Source organism: Phoenix dactylifera, unplaced genomic scaffold, assembly GCF_009389715.1.
Source record: "Phoenix dactylifera cultivar Barhee BC4 unplaced genomic scaffold, palm_55x_up_171113_PBpolish2nd_filt_p 000345F, whole genome shotgun sequence".
NCBI lineage: Eukaryota > Viridiplantae > Streptophyta > Magnoliopsida > Arecales > Arecaceae > Phoenix > Phoenix dactylifera.
Genome location: NW_024067804.1, coordinates 52,980 through 75,439, shown reverse-complemented (window position 1 = coordinate 75,439; position 22,460 = coordinate 52,980). Strand labels below are relative to the sequence as shown.

General features: G+C 35.5%; 2 protein-coding genes across 2 annotated transcripts; both read left to right on the top strand.

The window, feature by feature from the left end:
- The first annotated feature begins 2,928 nt into the window (after positions 1 to 2,928).
- On the top strand, positions 2,929 to 9,284 carry LOC103716147 (CBS domain-containing protein CBSX6-like). The gene is made up of 2 exons (XM_008804033.3): positions 2,929 to 3,581; positions 8,189 to 9,284. The coding sequence occupies exons 1-2, from the start codon at positions 3,232 to 3,234 to the stop codon at positions 9,069 to 9,071; spliced, it is 1,233 nt and encodes a 410-aa protein (XP_008802255.1). The 5' UTR covers positions 2,929 to 3,231; the 3' UTR covers positions 9,072 to 9,284.
- A 4,490-nt stretch (positions 9,285 to 13,774) lies between these two features.
- On the top strand, positions 13,775 to 20,949 carry LOC120105704 (stearoyl-[acyl-carrier-protein] 9-desaturase, chloroplastic-like). Its single transcript, XM_039118396.1, has 3 exons — positions 13,775 to 13,893; positions 18,986 to 19,487; positions 19,999 to 20,949. The coding sequence occupies exons 1-3, from the start codon at positions 13,775 to 13,777 to the stop codon at positions 20,557 to 20,559; spliced, it is 1,182 nt and encodes a 393-aa protein (XP_038974324.1). The 3' UTR covers positions 20,560 to 20,949.
- The last annotated feature ends 1,511 nt before the right edge of the window (positions 20,950 to 22,460 follow it).

The following is a 22,460-nucleotide window of genomic DNA, read 5'->3' as shown; positions in this document are numbered from 1 at the left end:
TTAGATAATTAGTAATATTTGATGTCATATAATATAAATAAACAAATATAGAATTTATTGTACTAATAGTAATAAAATATATAATTATATTAATTGGATATAGTGAAAATTATAGTCATATTATGTTATCCAATCATTTATTTATTGTTGTTCCTGTATATTATATAAAATCTTCTTTAAAAATATTCAAAACATCAAAAATTCTATATATTTATAATTATTCTCAGTAGATGTTATTCTATATTGGATAATTCATCTAATCGAAAAGATAATATTGTTGAAGAATGGCTATAGTAATTGTAATTTTGAAACTGTAAAATAGACCTTGATAAGGCAAAACTAACAATAAGAAAGTAACTATATACTAAATCAAACAACAGAATAATGTAATAGATATAGACAAAGATAAAATCAAAGAAAAAACACAAGGAAGAGGAGAAACAAATATCAAACATAAAATGATGAACAAACAAGTTAAAAGGTAGATTTATTTGGATGATATTTTATAAATTTCAAGATGAAGTACATAAAACAAAAAACATATTTCAATAAAAGTGGTATTCTACTTTAATATTTAGTAAAAAGGGGACAAAAATGGAAACAATAGCATAACAATAAGAATAATTCATATACACACAATTGAAATAGAAAAATTTTAATTTTAATTAAGCAAAATTAGGGAGGAGCAAATATTTTGTTTAGAAAGAGATTCACCCAATCAGTATAAGTTATAATAAATAACAAGAAAATACTTGAACAAAAACCCAAAAAGGAAATATCCTAGGGATTCGTTTGGTTGGGCCATATCAGATTACAGGATAATCTCATGATTCTTAGAAAATTATTTATTAAAAAAATAATTATGAAAAAAATAAATTTTATCACATTTGGCTAGTGGAAAAATTACTTAGAAAAATTGCATCCAAAAAATTACTTTGTGGTTGGAGATAATCTTATATGTGAATATTACCAAATTTTCAATAGCACCCTTGAGTAAATAATTCAAGTAATGGTTTTTTTTTTGTTCAGTCAAGTTGTTGCCTATTGATGGCCCACTTACATGAAGGCTGCCAACATGGACCATTTCTAATAAAAAAATTTATTTATATTAGTTAATAAATATTTTTAAATTAACTATATATATATATATATATATATATATATATATATATATATATATATATATATATATATATATATGAAGTGGGCATTTATGGGTAGACCTGCTTATCAGACAAGCCGAGCTCAACTACAGGTATGAATAAAATTAGCTAGGCCCGTGCCAAGCTCGACTTTGACCAATTAGCCTCGAGCCCACTTCAAAAGGGAAGGCCAACACCCAAACTCCTCCATCTCAAACTCTCCAATGGGAAGGCCTCCATCTAAGCCCACCTTTTCCACCATAATCTCGCCATCAAGCCCGGAAGCAGCAAGGGGAAGACGGCGGGGCTCTATCGTCCTTCCCAAGCCTTGGTCTCCTTGCCTTTGTTGTTAGTTTCTAGCAGTGCAGGACTCGAGTGCTCAAATGGGGAAAGGTCTGTTAGGGTAGGAGAGGGTGGAGCTACGGAGAGGAGAAGGAAGGAGGCGAGAGATGGAGAAGAGGGGAGAGAGAGCATTTGAAGGAGGAGGGTAGTAGAGGCGATGGTGATGGAGGCAAGAGAACTCCTCGTTGGGTCATTTTGATGATCTGAACCAAAATGGTCCACGCTCAGGCGAGCCGGGCAGGCTGCCTGTTTTTTGATCAGGTCTATTTGTGGGTTTGAATAAAAAGCAGAAGCATTTTTTTCGAGTAATAATAATTTCAGATTATTTTCACTCGATAATTTAGTGTGAGAAAATAAATATCTCTTCTCTGATAATATTCATTTTACTTTCTCTTTTTGAAAAATAGGCGTGTGACTCGTCATTTATTTTATCATCTCTTTCATCCTCTTTTCATACCGAGCATGATAATTTAATATAGTATTTAATTTTTCATACCAGATTAATTCTAACCAAATTAACTCTAAAAGCATTAGTCTATCCCTTATTCATACATAATTTTTCTACCACTCTTCTAAGAACATTAAAAATATAAATAAATTTTATTGGAACAAATCTAAATTATTTTTTTTTGAAAACATGTAAAATGTATCTAAAATAATTTTATATTATGTTATATTATGAAAAATTAATGTACGCCAATAATTATAATATTTTTTATCTTTATTATTATATTATACTATAAATATAATATTATATTACATTATATCATAATATATTGATATGTTATATTAAATAATTTAATAATATATTAAATTATTATGCTATAGTATATAATGTTATATTATTATATTATAATAATATTATATTGCATTACAGTAATATTATACTATATCATATATATATATATTAATATATATATATATTATATTTTATTATGCAATGTTCTTTATGATTATTTTGTCATACAAAAGTACTTTCTTAGTTTGTTTACCAAATACATGTTAAAATGTTACAACACTTTATAAATATAGTTACCAAACAGAAAACAACTTTTTATAAAAGTTCTACCTTAAAAAGCTCTAATTGCAATAACTCTACCTCCAAAAATTTTACTACCAATAGCTTTCCCAAATAGAGCTTTAGTACACAACTAACATGCCACTGATAACTTATATCAACTGGCGGGTGATAATAAAATTTTCTCTCTTTTTTTTTTAACAAATGTTGGTTTCAAAATATTTCTTTTCAATAAAACAGCAAAAATAAAGGATAGAAATAAAGTACTATTTAATTTGAAGCCGCCGGATATTTTTTTAAAGAAAAAAATGGTCTGAGAAGCCGTTACAACAGCCGTTAGGAAAGACATCACGCCGTGAGTCAAACTAGTGGAGACGTCCGGAGCCTCCTATGTCATCCCCCAACCCCGTCGCGGCACCTGGCCTCTCCTCCCCAAACCCTGCGAAGCCTCCACTTCTCCTCCCTCTCTCTCTCTCTCTCTCTCTCTCTCTCTCTCTCTCCATCTCATCCTTTGTTGATGGGCTTTACCTGGATCTCATGGCAGTTCCCGTCACCTGCCTAGGCGTTGGCGGCGGTGTCCACACCCTTCCCCTCGTTCTCCTCTTCTCCGAGCCCATCATCGGCCCACCTTGCTCCACCCGCTCCAAGCCCTTCAGCAGCTCCCTCCTCCTCCACCTCACCCTCCTCCACTCCCTCTTATAACCCCATACCACCTCCTCCGGCGATCCGATGGCCCTGGTCTTCCTCCACCACGTCGTCGGCGATCTCACCGTGGGCAAGCCCGACCTCGCCGAGTTCTCCGAGGAGGAGACCGTTGAGGCCGCCATCCGCGCCATCGGCGACTGCGCAGAGGGCGCGATCGCCGTCTGGCGGCGGCGGGCTCCGCAGCAGCAGCAGGCCCGTCTGCAACCGGCAGCGGAACCGAGGGCGGCGAGGTTCGTCGGGATGCTCAACTCGCTGGATGTGGTCGCGTTCCTTGCGCGGTCGGTCGGGGACCACGAGAAGGCGATGAGGTCACCGGTCTCCGAGGTTGTCATCCCCAATCCGTCCCTCTTGAAGGAGGTCGATCCCGGTACAAGGTGGAATTTTCGTAAGAAATTTGGATCAAATTGCTATTATCTATTTGGATTATACTTTTTGATTGCTTCTTTGACTTTTGATTGATCTTTGCTAATTGATCTCCTTTTTTCTTAGCTGATACACTTCTATGAGTTTGGTTGTTGAATGAGGGTCAATTCTTCAAAGTTCAGATGTTTATGTTCTGGTATTTCTTTGAATGATCTACTTGTGTTTTGTTTTGTTTATGATATGGTTGTTTGTCGATTTGTTGGTCTAGTTAATGTTATCACATTTCACAACTGGTTCCTAGTTTCTGGTTAGGTTGATAATTGGGTTGATCAAAGGTGGTCATGTGAATCTCTGCTTACTTTATCTGGGTATATGCATGACTTAGGTTGAGCAGGTGCACTTTATGAGCATTTCCAATTATACAATGCCTTTTGGTACAGCAATATGTTGCCATTTGTCTATATGTTTTATCATTTGGGGGGAGAGAGAGAGAGAGAGAGAGAGAGAGAGAGAGAGACTTTTCAGCTGATCACCATATTAGGGTGACAAGCAAAAGATAGTGCTAAATCTACATGACGATGCTGGCAAACGACATCTTTTTAGCAATGTAATGCTTGAATCCTAGACTTGTGATGGTCCCATCTTATTGTTGCTGATGGACCCACGTAGTAAGAAATGAGCTTTTTCATGCATTATTAATAGCCTGCAGAGGTTCCCTTTTTCTAGACAAGCATGTACACTACACCTATTGAAGAAGGCAAGAGACCCTGAAGATGGGAAAAAAAGAGACAATGGCACTTTCTTTTTACACTTTAATTTAAACTGTTTGAAATACCAATGATGGGTATCCTATCGTGAGAGGCTGGGCAAATACACCTTATCAAGGATTGTACTGACAAAGGGGATCAATGGATACACATGGATAACCCCAAACAGCCTTGGTATGGCTTTTATTGTCCTCCAAGCTCTGGTTTGGATTTTTTTCTTTTTATGATGTTTTCTTGTCCAAATACTATGTTTTCACAAGAAATAAAAATAAGAATATTGAGTTAAATGCTCTAGTTAAGGTTTCTTATATGTGGTAAAGTCATTCACAATATCACATAATTTGCAATCTATAATACATTTAAAAGATATACACTTTAAAGTGAGCAATCAGAATGAAAGTAAATAGAGAAACAATATTATTCATAATATCATTTAACATTATTAGTAGCTACAATCCAAAATCATTCAAATGATTTCTACTATTATCAATTATCACTAACTAGGCAGTAGCTTACTTTTCCGGGTTTTTTTTTCAATTATTCATTTTTGAAAAAATTTTATAGCATGTCCTAAAGTGTAAGAATATTGTTTACACTTTTTTGAGAGTATTCATTCTATTTCTTTGTATTCATCAATTTGTCTTCACTTTTTCTGTAATTCAACAACATCTTTGTGCATATATTTTGATTAATTAAAATTATAATTAGTTTAAAATTTCTGATAATTTTTGGTTTTGGCTTGGGTGGAACCTCAGCATGCGAAAATCATATCGATTGAGGATCAAATTTTAGAAACATGTGCCCATCACTAGTATAATAATTGTTATAGATAGGCTGATCTTGTGAACCCTTGGAGCAACTCATCTCTCTTTCTTCCTCTTGTTACCACATTCAAATGGTGAAAAATAAGAAAAATCACCTTGTGACCTACTCTCCAAGTGACACCTAGGTGTCCGCTCAATTTCAGAGCAGTTCCAAGTGGTTTACGGTATACTTACCATGATCTCAAGCCACTCAATCCACCTCAGTTTATGTAGTTCAGACAATTTCGCTCTGAACTGAGTCCCCTGTATCAAATTGAACCTCCCCGTAGTGAGGAGGCCTCAGTACGGTACATACTGAGATGTATGTGCCCAACCACTTGATACTTCAAACCTTGATTTAAACAAATGAATGATTACTTTTTGCGGCTGGAAACTTGTTACCTCAATACCCTATCTGAGTAGTATTTTTAAAATTTCCTAATCTCATGATTTTGCTCCTTAAAAATGGATGTGCCCCTTTTATTTCAAACTTCCACTAGATTGAATGTGTATATGCATAAGGCATAATTGTCATTTTTGTCCATGAGAAGTGATGGACAAGCGCCACAAATGTCCAAGTGCACTTTAGGCATGATGGAAATGTTTAAATTAGCAAGCTGGTAATTCAAAATGGATCAAATAAAGTCATAGTGAAGTAACACAACAATTTCAGTCGAAAGCAGTTTCTTGTCATCACGGCTCCTCATGAAATAGCTCATTGGAACTGATGATACACTGAAAATGAGAAGGCTTGATACTTGTGCTATAACATTATCTTCGAAACTCTTGCCCTAAAATTACAGTTTGCAACATAAGATTTAACATGAAGGAAGAACCATTGCTTTCACATTTCTACCTTAAAGCATCACTAGTGTTCTCTTCATGGTTTATTAAGACATAAAGAAAAGAAGTTGTTGTCTTTTCTGATCCCTTTATCATGGAGTTCTATCCTGCAGATTTCCCCACTCTTTGACAACGGTGTTTAATCTTAAAACATAACTTAAAATTTCCCCACTCATATTTATATACAGTTTTTTTGGCACCTGCAATGCATGCGGTTAATCTGAGTGACAGAGCACTTCATGGATGACTGTGTTCCCATTTGTCAAAATTGTTTGGAGCTGATGTGATAAATATAGTTCCTAATTAGTCATATTGCTAGGATGCAAATGGAGGAGTGTATATATTAAATGAAGGATCCTCAATAGTAAGAGGCAGGGGGACAACTTCAAGTGTCTATCTATTTTTAGCATTAAAGGATGGTGGGACATGAGGCTTCTTACATTCATGGTTGTTGAAGGCTTTAGTCTTTGGAGGCTGGCCTCATGCGCTGAAGTCTCGAGGATTCCACATAGAAGTAGAAACTTACGTAATCATGCAGCAAGAATGTGCACATATCATCTACCATATATTGCTGTTTTACTGTGCAGTCTCCTATATTCAGATCTGTCTATATACTTATGTACCCATTTTCTCTTAAATTTTTGTCTCTGTACCATACCGTACCAGAAGAAAATTGGTACGAAACACATCTTTAAGTCGCTACAAACTCATACCGTCTGTACCGAGGTATACTATTCCATATCCATGTATATTGAGGTACGTACCGGTCGGTACCCGAGGTGTACTGAGATAAAAATTGAGAAAAATGGTTAGAGAGCTATTTTAGCACAAAAGTGTACCGTACCATACTGTACCAAACTGATAAGGTTCTGATATGATATCCGGTATCGAGATTGCAGATTTGGTTATAACAATTCAATTGGGATAAGTATTTTTTTCCCCTTGGCCTTAGAGTGGTGTTATCTGATGGAAATTTCTCTCTTGATTTCATATACTCTATTAGCTTTGTTTTTATTCGACACTTGTACTATGTACTTGATTGGTTAAATATCACAGTTACACTTTGCTAGAGGTTGTTAATTCATTGCAACTATTTTCCTGAATGACTGTATGCTTTCTAACATGTTCTGTATAGTATGGTAGTTGTTTCTTTAAGTTCCAAGAGTTTTGCTATTTGTGAATTCCTTCTACTTGTAGCATCAGTTTTTAATTATGCTGTGGCAGTACATGAATTTCTGATCACTTTTGGCTAGGCAAAAGATTTTTCACTTGCTTGTTGTTCAGTCAATTTGACTAATACTCCAGAGGCATCATTCTTAACATGTCTTTTAGCTTGAAGATATGTTCAACCCTGAAACTAGCTTAAGTATTTTCGCAGTTTCCATTAGAGCCTTTGATATGTTATTTTGAGTGTCTTGTGGTTTCCATATAATGTTGTAGCGCTTACAATAAGTTAGCAAAATGAGTTAAAACAGAGTTCCTTCCTACTGGTTTTACACCTTTTGTGTTAAATATTGGACGTAGTTGATTGTAATCAGCAAAATTTAGTCAGCACACTTACATTTGAAGCACCTTATTTGAGAAAATATTTGGTATTGGAGTGTAGACCCATTAACTGATCTTTTCCTTTTTAGTAGAATCATCTTTGCTCCAGTTTAACAGTTAGTAGTGAATGAAGGATTATTTCTTGGTTACTGTCCGATGCAATACACTTGGAAGCCAAATTTCCCTGCAATTCTTTGCCTCTGATTGTATTCCCTCTAGCTTACATGTTTCTATGGAAACAAAGAAATTGCTGGTTGCTTTTTAACTGGAGTTTTGGTCTGGCTCCATTCCTGCCCAAGACTTTCATCCTGGTTGTTTTCAGTTTGGGCTTCAAATGTTTTTGCTTTATGACAATTATGATTCATGCTTCCTCAAATATGTGATAATTCTGCTTCAACTATTAGAATGTAAATAATTCATAAACTTGAATTTTACTAGCTCTGCTTCTTTGAATAATGTGGGGATATTCATTATTACCATCATTCTACCAAATAAAGAAAAGGCAACTTTTTACAAACTTGCATTCCTCAAATGATAGCTTACTTTTTCAGTGTCAAAAAAGATGCTTATGATGGAGAGGCTACTATTATATCCCTTTTCATTATTTTCTTTATACTTCTGATCCTTTTTCATTTAAGAACTCAAATTTTGTCATGCAAGGTTGATCGATGCTCTAGAGATGATGAAGCAGGGAGTGAGGCGCCTCCTCGTGCGCAAGAGTGTTGCATGGAAAGGTATCAGCAAGCGCTTTTCCGTTCTGTATAATGGCAAATGGCTCAAGAACATTGAAACCTCCTCCCCAGGTGGCGCTAGTAGTAGTGGCCCACCATCCCCATCTTCTCTCCCTGATGACAAGTTCTGCCTCCTCTCCCGAGAAGATGTGGTTCGCTTTCTAATTGGCTGCCTGGGTGCTCTTGCCCCTCTCCCACTATCTTCTATCTCCTCTCTTGGAGCCATTACTCCACACTATGCTCATATTGAAGCCTCCTCCCCTGCCCTTGAAGCAATTCGTAAGATCCCTCAGGACCCTTGTGCCATTGCAGTTGTGGAGACAAACTCTGACGGCACCCACAAGATTGTTGGAGATATCTCTGCGTACAAACTATGGAAATGTGATTACTTAGCAGCAGCATGGGCTATGGCAAACTTGTCAGCAGGACAATTTGTTATCGGGGGAGATGATAATGCAACAACTCCGATCTCTCTTCCCGATTTTATTATCAATTCGCCGGTGGAAGATGGTGGGACCTCTTCAAGGCCGAGGAAGTTCAGCAGCAGAAGTATTGGATTCTTCAGCAACCAAGCAAGCCAGAAGGCAGTAGGGAGGGTGAGAAGCATGTACAGGGGAAGGAGCGCGCCATTGACATGCAAGCACACGAGCTCGTTGGCAGCTGTGATGGCCCAGATGCTGTCCCACAGGGCTACCCATGTTTGGGTAACTGATGCTGAGTCAGAAGACATCTTGGTTGGTGTGGTTTCATACTCTGACATTCTCCATGCGGTTACCAAGAACCCTACAAACGTAGTTCCTCCAGCGCCTTGATTTTGTCCATGCTATGCGTTCGTTGTTAATAATTCTTTGCACAAATTGTATCCCCCATGCATTGGCCTATAGGAAGTTTGCTCAAGGACTGTTTTGATTGGGTTGGAACCTATGTCTTAGTATATCTTGCAACAATTATTTTTGTTGTGACTTTTCTTTCAATAAAAAATATTTTTAGATGGTTATTAGTAACAATAACTATAATTACGGTCACTATGCTTATTGTTTGATAGATATCTTGTATCTAATTTTATCTATAGCTTTCTCCAGGAGGATACTTCCACAGATAGTTTTTCTGCATGTATATCACTTGTCAATCTGTAGAAATGTCACAACAGTTTAACAGATCTATCAAAACAGTTTTTAATCACTGATAAAAATATTAGTTGATTAAGGCTGGGCAAAATTATACTGTAGAGAAATAATATATATAAGCTTCAGGCAGTGTTTAATATATAGTCTTAAAATGGATGGATAAGCATGAAACTAGAATTGCATATAAAGCTGGAAATGGGTTAGATACAAACTGGGCATCCACTTTTATATAATAAATATGAATATAGATATATATCTTAACTTGATGTTAAAATTTATTTGTATATTTGTCTTAAATGATTGGAAATGAATCATATATTATGGATGAAATACTATTTCATTTCATAATTTTGAAGCTTCTTTTATTAACAAATTTGGTTCGGTCTAGCCTAATTTTTTTACTCATAAGAAAGGTTTTCACTGTAGATATTTTACATGCCTTCTTATTTATTTTTTAGAACAAACAAATGATCGTACAGAAAACAATAAACATATAATTGGATCTAGTTAATCATCTGACTTTTCTAGTGGATCTTAATAATTATCCTATATATTGTATACTCTAGATGGCAAATTTATTATTAGGGATTGCATCCACCAAATCAATATGTAGTCGTATAGAAAGAAGATTAAATCAGGAATATATTTAAGTTGTTACTTATTTCTTTTAGAGTCTATAACAACCATATGTAACTAAACAAAATTGCACATAAAACTGGATATTTGAATTCGTGTTAGACATTGGTATACCATATTAATATTTCGTGCGCACGATGATATTCTTCTTAATAAATAAGATTTATTCAACAATGAAGTAGAAAGATGGCAAGGAGAAGCAAAAATCAAGAATTCTAATAAAATAATAGAACTAGAAATTTTGTTTAATTGAAAATGTTCTTTATAATGGTTAGACCGTTCCATGTTTAATTATAAGATTCCTTAAACCTTTCAAAAAATATATCTACATTCATCTCTTATAAATAAGGAAAAAAGGGACATTACCTATACTATAACATCTTTGGTTTATCTTGATATTGCGTGATTGGATAAGATCTCCAGAATTATATTCCAATCTATGGCAGCCTTTTATAAATGATTTTGGTTCAAACCTTTTTGTTTGTTTGATCAGCCATTTAACATATATTGGCTCAAGCACATATTAGCCAAGTCTTGGTCGAGTCCATGACATTTGCACTAATATCAGCCTTTCTTCATGGATATAAAAATAGATATGGATACCAATCAATTGCTCTAATTGTACTTATACTAGAATAAATTGTGATTTGAAAAAAATCTAAATAGATAATAACTTATCCATTTTCATCCCTATTCGCATGGCATGACATATAAGCGTCTTACCAATTTGTGCATAACATGCAATAGCATCTTACAGAAGTAGGAAAGGAAAATGAGAAAATAAACTAATTGTGCTCGGAAAATTTGTCTGAAAATTGTTTTCTAGCTTAAAATCGCCCATTTAATTCTTATATTATATCACAATTCTTCACATAAACCCTCTATCAATTTGTTACATCGCATTGTAGTCAACCACTCTCTCATGTGAGTCATGTTCATGTAAGTCTCCATCCATAGGTCACTTTAGCTAGAGATTCCAAGTAAATGCTAAGAACTCGCGTTTATTTGCACATCCATCAAAAAAGAGAAAAAGGGGACGAACGTAAATAATCTCTCTCTCTCTCTCTCTCTCTCTCTCTCTCTCTCTCTCTCTCTTATGTAGATCATAACAATTTATGCTTTGGTCACCCACATTATGTCACATTCATGACTATCAACATTTTCTCCTACTGTAATCAATGTCATTGTACTAGATCGGTTGATGGCTTCCTCATATTTATTGATACACCTTATTCCTTTATATATATCCATAATGATCCATAGAAGGTGCAGAACGGAACATGTGAAAATTATGTGCATGCAAGCTGATGTTGCTTATTCCTCTCCCATCAAATCTAGTACGAACTAGGAATTTGTGTGGTGTATCAACGACCACCTATTTGGTTTGCATACAATACAAAATGCTCATAATAAGAAGGAAGCTGAATCTCTCACATGGTACGTTTCAATAAGATTACATTCGATGAAGTCAGCACTACCTTTCCTTAATTCTCCCCCTCTTGAGAACACGTTACTCCTTAAATGATATATAGCTATAGATTACACCAAAGTCGATGGACAAAATCTCACCACGTAACCAACGTTGTAGGAATTTTCTATCACTAGGTCGAGTTGTGCTAGAGGAAGGTCGGTATTAGCGACGAGTGTTCGCATCTCACCTCCGCCATATAAATTTCGACGTGCCGTTTCTATCTTCTTTAGAGAGAAAAAATAGAAATGACGTGACTCAAACTCACCATTAGAGGACAAAATTGAATTGTAACAAAATAAAAACATGAAAACATATTAAGCCTGAACTCCACTGGCAATTTGACATACAATATATAGATTCATGAAAAGATTTATTGTTTGCATTGTATGCACCATGTGGCTATGCATGCAGCCAAAAACGACTGATGAATTTTAGAAACTTTATTCATCAGCATGCATTTAAAATATCCGATAGTATAGAAATTAGTCATTGTAATTGGTTGCATATATGGCCATGCTTGTAAACATAACGTAAAACAATAATTTCTTGGTGCATGGACCCACCACCACGAAGACATATTGACTTATAGGCAACAAGATGGGTGATGGAGAATGAGGAAGGGGTGGCAAGCCAGCATGGAGCCATCTGAATACTACAATGGAGAAAGCCAAAAGCAAAGTTGACGCGGCTTTTATTGCACCGCCTGAGTTGAGCTCCAGTTACATCGCACCGTTGCGCCTCGACTAATTGCCATCACTTTCCCTTGAAATCACAAGATTAGGATTTTGTATAGAAATTATTAAAGGACAGAATCCAAGGCACCACCAAGAAGGGGAAGCAAAAAAATGCCAACAACAAAAGGTTGAACGCGGACGGAGTATTTGCCTGAGAATGTAGTCGAATATCCTCATATTCCCACTCTAATGTGCTTCTTTTTAATATAGCAATATCAAAACAAGAAAATTAGATGTATATTTTACATTTAACTCCTTCAAATCTGAACTTATAAATAAAATTCATTTGATGATTTGACATCAAGGATGGTTGAATTCTTCTATCAACGTTAGGTTAATATTTTCTTGTCTTTTTTTTTTTTTTTTTATAAGACTAGATGTTAGGCTAGGAGCTAGAAGCACAAGGATCACTATTTCTCATCTAAATTCTCAAGAGATTCTTTTAGCCCAAAAACAAAGCAGAAGTAAGGTGGGGTACAAGAAACTCTCATATTCTTCTCCCCATTCTTTAATTGGTTGCTACAACCACCAACTGCAAAAAGGTTAAGAAATTGCAATGATATTGCACATGGCTACTGACTTATGGAGAACCCTTCAAATAGCCATAATTTCAATGGTTGGTGATATGACTATGGTCATTAATAGCTATTTGGTACAAGTTATTGAGGCACAAAAATTTGAAGAATTTAGAAGAAACATAAAAATATTATGTTACTGTAATATCACTATATAAGTATCAACTTTGTCAACTTTCTCAGCCTCTCAAATCACCATATTTACTTGCTCATAAAGTTACAATTGAAAGAAAGCAATGGATGAATGTAGCATTACACATATTTTAGACAAGTTTCTTAGCATAGTTCTAAAAATAAAACTAAAACCTATATATATATATATATATATATATCAATTTTATATATACACATGCATACATAAATACATACACAAACTCCTGAAATATAATTTATTTTGCTTAGTTAAAAATTCATTGATTATCATGTCTAATTTACACTATAGTCATGGGATAACTGGCCATAATGCATTGTTGGTCGTGCGACTTGAGAATTATATATAATACTAAAAAATATGATTAAAAAATAAAGTATATACATATGGATTTATTGGGACTGATATATATATATATATATATATATATATATATATATATATATATATATATATATATATATATATATATATGCACACACACACTTAATATTTGATCGGAACCCTCAAAAATTATTATTTTAATATTTATATGCTAATACAGAGTATCAGGAGTTTAAAAATAATGAGGGCAAAAGCGTAATTTTAAGAACAAAAGAGCCGGCGTCTCCGGTGGGGGCCATGGGGCTCCTATTAAATACCGGACTCCTCTCAGCTGCCCTTTTCCCTCTCTCTCTCTGAAGCGCAGGGACCTGAGAAAAAGGGACCTTTCTCTCTTTTCCCTTGTCTCACTCCCTCTCCCTCTCTCTCTCTCTCTCTCTCTCTCTCTCCGAAGAGAGAAGAAAAGAAGGAAGAAAGGGAAGAGAAAAGAAGAAAGGACCATGGCGTCGAGGGTGGCCTTCCGACCGGAGGCGTTCCTATGCTTCTCTCCTCCCAAGATCAAGAGGAGCGCCAGATCTCCCAGGATTTCCATGGCCTCCACCGTCGGCCCATCCACCAAGTGAGTTCGTTTATTCCTTATACTCCCTTCTTGCATTGGATTAGGACTTCTGTTGCTCTTGTGCGCGTGAATCAAGCTGCGGGTTCTATTTCCTGACCGATGGTGTTGCTTTATTGCGGGGAATTTGTGCAGTTCTGGGTGATCTTGATGTCCTGAGCTATCAGCTTGTGTGAATCTGTAGATTTTTTTATTTCTTTCTTTTTTTTGCTCCGTATTTTGTATGTTTTTTGATTGGGATTGGTGAAAAGCTTGGCTTTTTCTCTGATTTTTGACGAAATTGCGTTTTTACGAGGGCGCCGACTGGCTGAGTTGATAAAATCTTGGCAAAAGACACCCGAGTTTGATCCCGTCTTCCGGATGATTTGCCGCCGGGCTCCCACTGTCTTAGTTCTCAGGAAAAAAGATTGCTTTTTTTGTAGAGGAAGCGTCCTCGTTTTGTTTTATGGGGAGCATGTGCTTTTTTTTTGGTTTAATTCTTGTTCTTTCTTATTTTTTAATTTAATCCAGAGTCGGTGTTTGAGGGATCCATGGTGTCTTGTATTCGTGAGTGTATGGTTTTGTTTTTGCCACCATCGGAATTGGTCCAGAATATAAGTAATTTAATGGGATTGATTTATACTCAAGCTCCATTTCGCTTTCATTTTTTTTTTTTTTTGTATTGTTTGATGGGTTTTATTATATTTTAATCAGCTTACTCTGGTAATATAAAAAGAAGTGGTGTTGGCGTTTATGATTTTGTTATTCTGCTCTTGAGGCTATTCGACACATAGGTCAAATTGGTCTGATCTTATCGTCGTGTGAAAATGCTTGCATGCCTTCTTAACATGTCTGCTCAACATGTATTGTTGGATATTCTATTCCATAAGTCCTTTTAACCAAATAAAGAAAGGCAATGGCATTTAAGATGTCCCATAGAAGATGTCTGGTCCCATAGAAAATGCTTGTGCTTGTCTCTTTCTTATATCTGTCCCTACAATATTATTCTTTTGTATTATCTCTCTGTGAATTTGAGAATACATGGACCAAGTACAACTCTAGAGACCAGGTTTTGGGAAAACTGCAAGAAAGTTGAATGTTTCATTCTATAAATCACGAGTCTTAACATATATGGAAATGAGTGACTATCAGATAAATGAGATTCAATACATCTGTTGGTGCATCTAAATGCATGCATGTCATGTATTAATATGGTGGGATCAGATCTTCCAGTAAATTTATAAGTTATAATTCATAATAAAAATGTTACAAAAATGCACAGACTGAAATAAAAATACAGAATCTAAAAATTAAGGAATTAAACCATTTGTAAACAAACAAAGTAGGATCTAGATGCATCTCAGCACTAATTTGCAGCATTTAAAAGTCCAGTTTCTTTGGGATTGAGATGTCCAGAAGCTCCTATCATTCTTCTTTTTCTTTTACCATCTTTGACCATGCATTAAGTAGCCTTCTGACCATCTTACATCGTATTAACTAGTGAAGTTGTTTTGCTTGACAGTTTCGTGGAAAAGTTGGTTACCGTTTTTCTATGTATAAGAAAACTTTAACCAATAGAATGTACAAAAAATGAACTAATGAAATAAACCTTATTGGTCTTTATAATTTTAAGAATTTGTAGTATAGATTGTGTTCAAATCTGTTAATTGTTCATTGGCCTGACCAATTTATTTGATCCATGGAAACAAAGAACAAACCTAGTAGAAAATGTTTGCTTTTTTTTAATGAGAAATGTGTCCACAATGGTTTGTTGTACCAGTGCGTACTCCTCCATACTGGGCTTACAGTACCACTACTCAACCGAGTTTTGGTACCGAGGGGGTATCAACACTGTAGCACCATGGTATGGTATGGGGTCTAGTATACAGATAGCGAACCTTGGTGTCCATTCTTAATGATTAGATTTGTCAAGCGGCCAAATGGATTGGTCTAGAAGAAGTGATCAGACCAAACCAATGTGATGCATCAAATCATGTTTCTGAACAATATTTTCCTGCAGGTTCTTTTGCACGAGTTTTGTGTGGTGGATGCATCCTTAGCAGCCTACTAATCAGTTGCTTTAACCTCTAGTTGATAAAGTAGTAAGTAAGTTGCTTTGATTTTATTTTTCCTAGGAAAAATAGGTCTCAGCTGTTGCCATGTGTTGGAGCCTAGAATTCTGCAACTCATGCTGTGATACCTGACTTTACAACTCTGAAATGGTAACTTGGAAAGCCAGTTGTTCCTTGCTATAAATTCAAGATAGTGGTTTTCATTTGTATTTGTCAAAATTCCAGGAATGAAATAGTGGCAATATTGTGCATATATTAGTTGGGAATTCTGCATTTGACATTAATACTGCACTTTCTGCCCTATTTTAAAACTAAAAAGGATCTTAGGTGCAGTTTAAATCAGGTGATGGATCGAGAATAAACATGGAAGTTAGAGAATTCTTTGAAAGTTGAGTGTAGAATATGAAGAGGATGAACTTCACATCTTGGCCTTTAACCTAAAATAATCTAAGATATTCCACTTATTTGAAGATTGTCATGGAAGAGTCATAATGCTAGTTAATACCTTTCCCCCCATTATGATGTTCTCAACTTACTGAAGTTTCATCAAAGAGATATAAATATATCAAATATCATTAATTTTTAGGAATAGGTGGTAATTTGTAGAGGCTCTTGAAGTACACATAAATGTGGATGTTATAGTGTTAAACTAAGTTCCATTAGTTGTTATCCTAAGTGTACGCTTTCTATTATATGCTCTCATGCTATAGTATACCCGCCTTACTAGTTACCTTCTGCTTAGTTGCTTCAAGCCTTCAACTAAGTTGACTTCCTTTAAGCAATCCTTGCTAACATTAGCATGGGAAATTTTATTTATTGGTTCAGGTATTTCACTTAGCTAGAGAAAGTAGCTTTGAAGAAAGTAGTCCTTCCACCATGGCTCGCAATCTTGGTATCGTGTATTGTACCGGTCTAGTACCTGTATGTTATGATATTGATAGATCTTTGAAATGTGATTTGTAGGTTGTTTATTGTTATTTGGTCATGGGACCATATGATTGCTTGATGGTTGCAATTGTAATAAATAAAAATAGACAGTACATAGTTTTAGCTTGAAAATGCATATGTCAAATGGATTTGAATTATACATACTGATATCTAGTCTCTCGTAGAGTGTCTAAAAATATACATGCTGGTATCTAATCCCTTGTAGAGTGTCTATGCTGCTTATAGACACCCGGTTCTCATTCATAGTCAAGGCCTTGGACTTGACTCCAACATAGATAGTGGTCTCACCCTTGCATACAATAATCTGGGTCTCTTGGATAGCTACCCTGAAAATATGCCAATTTTCTTTTATTTTGCTTGTGTTATTTGTTTATGTTTGATGTGTTTGTAGATTTAATTGACGATTATTGTTAATATGTGAACTTAGTAGGATACTAAACATGCTGTAGATTATTGACAATATTTATATATTTATATTTAGAATTTTTTTAATTTTTTTTGAGAATTTTTAGTATTTTTTTAAAAAATAAAATGATTATGAAAGCTCGAACTCTGATACCTCGGTAAGAACCAGGCTTAGCCCTAGAAGGTAGGCCTGAAGGTCGAGCCGGTTCGAGCTGGGGCCTAAGAAAATTGTGTTGCCTGGCCCAAGCTCGGTTCGAATCGGCCCATGAATAGGTTTACTCATAACTTTATGATGTCATACAATTTGATCAAAACATGCTCACTATATCATAGTCGGAGAACAACTAGTTCTTCACCCATGTGTTCTAGAAAAATCTTCTTGAACATAATGTGTCTATACTTCCATGTGCTCTTACCATCACCTCTCTATTTTACTTTTAGAATTTTGTTTCTAGAAAATAGTATATTGGCATATTTTTTTATTTGTTCAGATTTGATTCATTTGGTAGCAGAGAATTGAACAGTTTCCATGAATTTATGATTGCAGTTTATAGAACGGATGTAATTAATGCATGTTTTCTTCTGTCTGAAGCCTTGATTTTCAAGGAGGAATGTCTAATAGGGATGAAAAGAGACTGGATAATATCTGTCTGGATCGATTTCTGTATCCATTTCCTTGTTCAAATCCATCCAGATATGATACAAACTTCAGCAACCAACTAATATCCATATTTATATCCAATCCATTAAAGGAAAATAGATATGAAAGTGGATAGACAGCTACTTGGTCCGTATCTGAATATCCGGTTCTGTTTGCAATCCTGTTTAGTCCTATATAGCTCTCATAAACTTTGAAGGAAGATAAGTGACGATATTAACGTGTCCTTAACTTAATTCACCTTCTATAAATATCTTTGATTTAGTTGTTCATAAAATTCAACTATACAATTTATATTTGCATTTATATTGTACATCTATTCGATTCGTATCCATATCTTATTCATCAACTGAAAATGGATACATATATCAATATACTGACATCCAATCCATTTTCATCCCTAATGTCTATGATAATAAATGTTATTTTTTAATGTATTTTATGATGGGAAAAGATTTCTTAGTGGAAACAAGTCTTATTGTATTTCATGACTCTGAGCTGTTGGATTTCAGCATATTCAACATGGTAAACTCTTTCTATGGTCTAGATTTACATTTTAACATTTTGCTAGAGTATATTCCTTTGTTATTGCCTGACTGAGAAATGGATTGTCCTCATTATGCAGTTTGATGTCATTTTAGAGAAATACTTTCTATTAGAAAACCTAGCTAGATGTGGAGATAGCTATTTTACTAACTTTCTTGTGCAAGGTCATCAGCTCCAATATTCTTTTCTTCTCAGCATACCTGATCGCTATTTATTTCTTGTTTTCTAAACTTCTGTGGTTGCAGAGTGTTATGTTGAGCTGTCCGTGTATGCTTGTCATGTCATTGCATTGAGTAACTTAATTGAATATATTTTTTCCCCAACTGACTTTGCTGCATAAATGTGTACATCATGGATAACAGCCAAAATTTCATGTTTTAAATTTTTATGATCTCACAAGATGAAGTTATCTGGTCTGGTGAATATTATGTTTTGAAGAAGTATTCTTCTAAAAACTAAACTCTGTGCTTTATATTTATCATATCAGGGTTGAAATTCCAAAAAAGCCCTTCATGCCTCCACGTGAGGTACATGTTCAAGTCACACATTCAATGCCACCTCAGAAGATGGAGATTTTTAAGTCATTAGAGGACTGGGCAGAAAATAATATCTTGGTGCATCTGAAGCCGGTTGAGAAGTGTTGGCAGCCCCAGGATTTTCTCCCTGATCCATCATCAGAAGGATTTTATGAAGAGGTTAAGGAACTGAGAGAACGCTCTAAGGAGATCCCTGATGATCATTTAATTTGCTTGGTTGGGGATATGATCACTGAAGAAGCTCTTCCTACATATCAAACAATGCTCAACACCCTTGATGGAGTTCGAGATGAGACAGGGGCAAGCCTTACTTCTTGGGCTATCTGGACGAGGGCTTGGACTGCTGAAGAGAACAGACATGGGGACCTTCTCAACAAGTATCTATACCTTTCTGGTAGAGTGGACATGAAACAAATTGAGAAAACAATCCAGTATCTGATAGGTTCTGGAATGGTAAGTTTATCATGACATGTTAGTTTTTACTCAATTTCTTTAATTGATATTTTTCTTGTTTGTGATCATAGCATTATCAAATTCTGATAGAGTAAGGGTGCATTTTGCTTGCCTGAACAAGCTTCAAAGTTCACCAGTCATGGAGAAACTTCACTGAGATACAGTTATCATCTCAAAATATGGGCTTTTTTTTCCTTTTGCTTTTTCTTTTTCTTTTTAGTACTTCGAGCAAGCGCAATTTACTTCAAAAATAGTCTACTTGATATTATGCCTGAAATCTTTTGTGTTATTTTAGGTCTCTTTTCAGTCTATTATTGGTTTAGTGTTTTATTTATCTGGATCAAACATGTTAGGATAGACTATTTTGTATCTGTTAACTATAGTTCTAAGCAGTGATTGCTTCCATAATTTGGTCAGCAAATGCTTGAGATTGCTTGAATTCATTGTATTGCATACTTCATCGAATACGTCGCATCAATTAACAAGTCACTTTCTTGTTTCGCGTCTGTAGGATCCTAGGACAGAGAACAGCCCCTACCTTGGTTTTATATACACCTCATTCCAGGAGAGGGCAACTTTCATTTCCCATGGGAATACTGCCAGGCTTGCCAAGGAACATGGGGACATGAAGTTGGCTCAGATATGTGGTATAATTGCTTCAGATGAGAAACGCCATGAGACAGCGTATACTAAGATAGTGGAGAAACTGTTGGAAATCGACCCAGATGGTACCGTGCTTGCCTTTGCTGACATGATGAAGAAGAAGATCTCAATGCCTGCCCATCTGATGTACGATGGTCTGGATGACAACCTCTTCGAGCACTTCTCGGCAGTGGCCCAGCGTTTGGGCGTCTACACGGCCAAGGACTATGCTGACATACTTGATTTCCTTATTAATAGGTGGAAAGTGGGGGAGTTAACTGGCCTCTCTGGGGAAGGTAAGAGAGCCCAGGACTTCGTCTGCACTCTTGCTCCCAGGATCAGGAGACTTGAAGAAAGAGCTCAGGAGAGGGCGAAGCAAGCACCATGCGTACCTTTCAGTTGGATCTATGGCCGGGAAGTGCAACTCTGAGCATGACCGATATCTGTTTTGATTTAAATACCAGAATGTTTTGATTTAAATACCGGTTCTTCTGGGTTGGCCAAAATTTTGCGTCTGCATGTTTGTCTGCTATTTATAGGGTTTGGAAAACAATTAGCTTAAAATCCATATTTTCTTTGTCAATGGGTTGAGTCAGGATGGGGGAAGCTGTAGATACTCTTTTAAGCTATATCACAGATATCATCTTATGAGCAGGCCAAAGATGCTGTCGAAGTGGTGTCCGGTTGGAAACCTTCATGTTTCAATGTCTTCTTTGATGTATAAGTACCCCCATGTAGTAAAATGGGCTGATGAATGTATTGGAACCTAGTTCTTGCTCTCTTTTATAAATGTTTGTATGCTTGCCCTGGAATGTCTAAATTTCAGTCTCTCAAGCTTAAGATATACAAGGGAAGTAATATTTTTCTTTTAGTTTGCTTTGTATATTGCAAGTAGGAATTTATAGGAAAAAAGTTCTCCAGCTGTGTTTTTCTTCTTTTTTCTGCTCTCCCTTCCTTTTTTTTTTTCCCCCTTCTAGTATACTTATTGGAAAGATGGTTGAAAGTCAACAATCAAATATTTCTTTTTTGAATCATGTAATAAATACCTTAAAACACTTCTGCTTGTCAAATACCTGCTCATCTGCCTGCCATGGAATAGCCTTTTTTGATAATCTCAAGCATTGGGTGACCAAATTATGGAAGCAATCACTGCTTAGAACTATTTGTTAACAGATACAATATAGTCTCTCCTAAAATGTTTGATCCAGACAAAGAAGGCCTTATTCAATTTAGGCTATTTCATGGCCTTTTCAGGCATTTGGCAGGATTGCTTCCCAGTTGGTGGTATAACATTCCACTTATCCCATATCCCAACCCCATCATATAAATGTCTGCAACTATGCATCACATATGCAAAAATAAATTCTTTTAATGCTACTAATAGAACTACACCTGCAAATGTAGGAGTTGAACAAAAGTAATATCAATTAATTATTTCAAAATTCTTTTTCTTTTTCTTTTTGGAGAACTACCTTGGTAAATTAAGAATTCTTCAAGTAAAGGAGTGTCAGCTTTTATGGGTAAGGATTGATCTGGAGTTACATTAATTAGCAACATCAGACTCTGTGAGACCCCCAACTCCTTGTTCGCCACTAGGAGGGGATGCAAGGCTTGGTTTCTAACATGAGGAGCTTTGATCCAATTGCCGAATCACCATTGATAATAATATTTGTTGGCATCTTGATAACAACTGTTCGTCTTTCCTAAGCTGCCCTCACCTCCACCATTGGCTTGGTATAAGGAGATAAAAGCCAATATCCAGGAACAAGAATTCTTCCTTCAGAATCTTGAACATTAAAACCTATACTGACACCAATTTTGGTGACATCGTCGAAGTTGAGTTTAATCACATCTAAGAGTGCTATCAAGTTGAGTCAGGTTCAAGCTTTATTAATCTAGTGTCGTACCCATTGAGGTTCTAGGTCTAACTTTTGTTCCGTGACTAGTCCATTAAAGGATCGGGTTTGGTCTAAGTTTGGGTAATAAAAATGTGTGTCAGGTCAACAGGTTGAAGACGAGGTTTGAGTACCATTCCGGCATCAAATATTATATCTTGAAGAGTTAATCAAGAAGACTTAATCAAGCTAAACACTTATGCTCTGAGAGGTTTATCAGTGAAACATCCAATAAATGCTACAAAAAATAAATCATGAACAATGAGCACCATATGTTTTTTGGGTTGAAAAAGAGTATAAAAATAATAGATGGTTAACTATATAAAATAATAAACTAAAAATTGAAAATTAAAAACTTCACTTAGAAACCTAATCAAATATGTTGTAACATGTCATTGCTTTTTATTTTTCAATTAAAGAATATATGATAAACTAA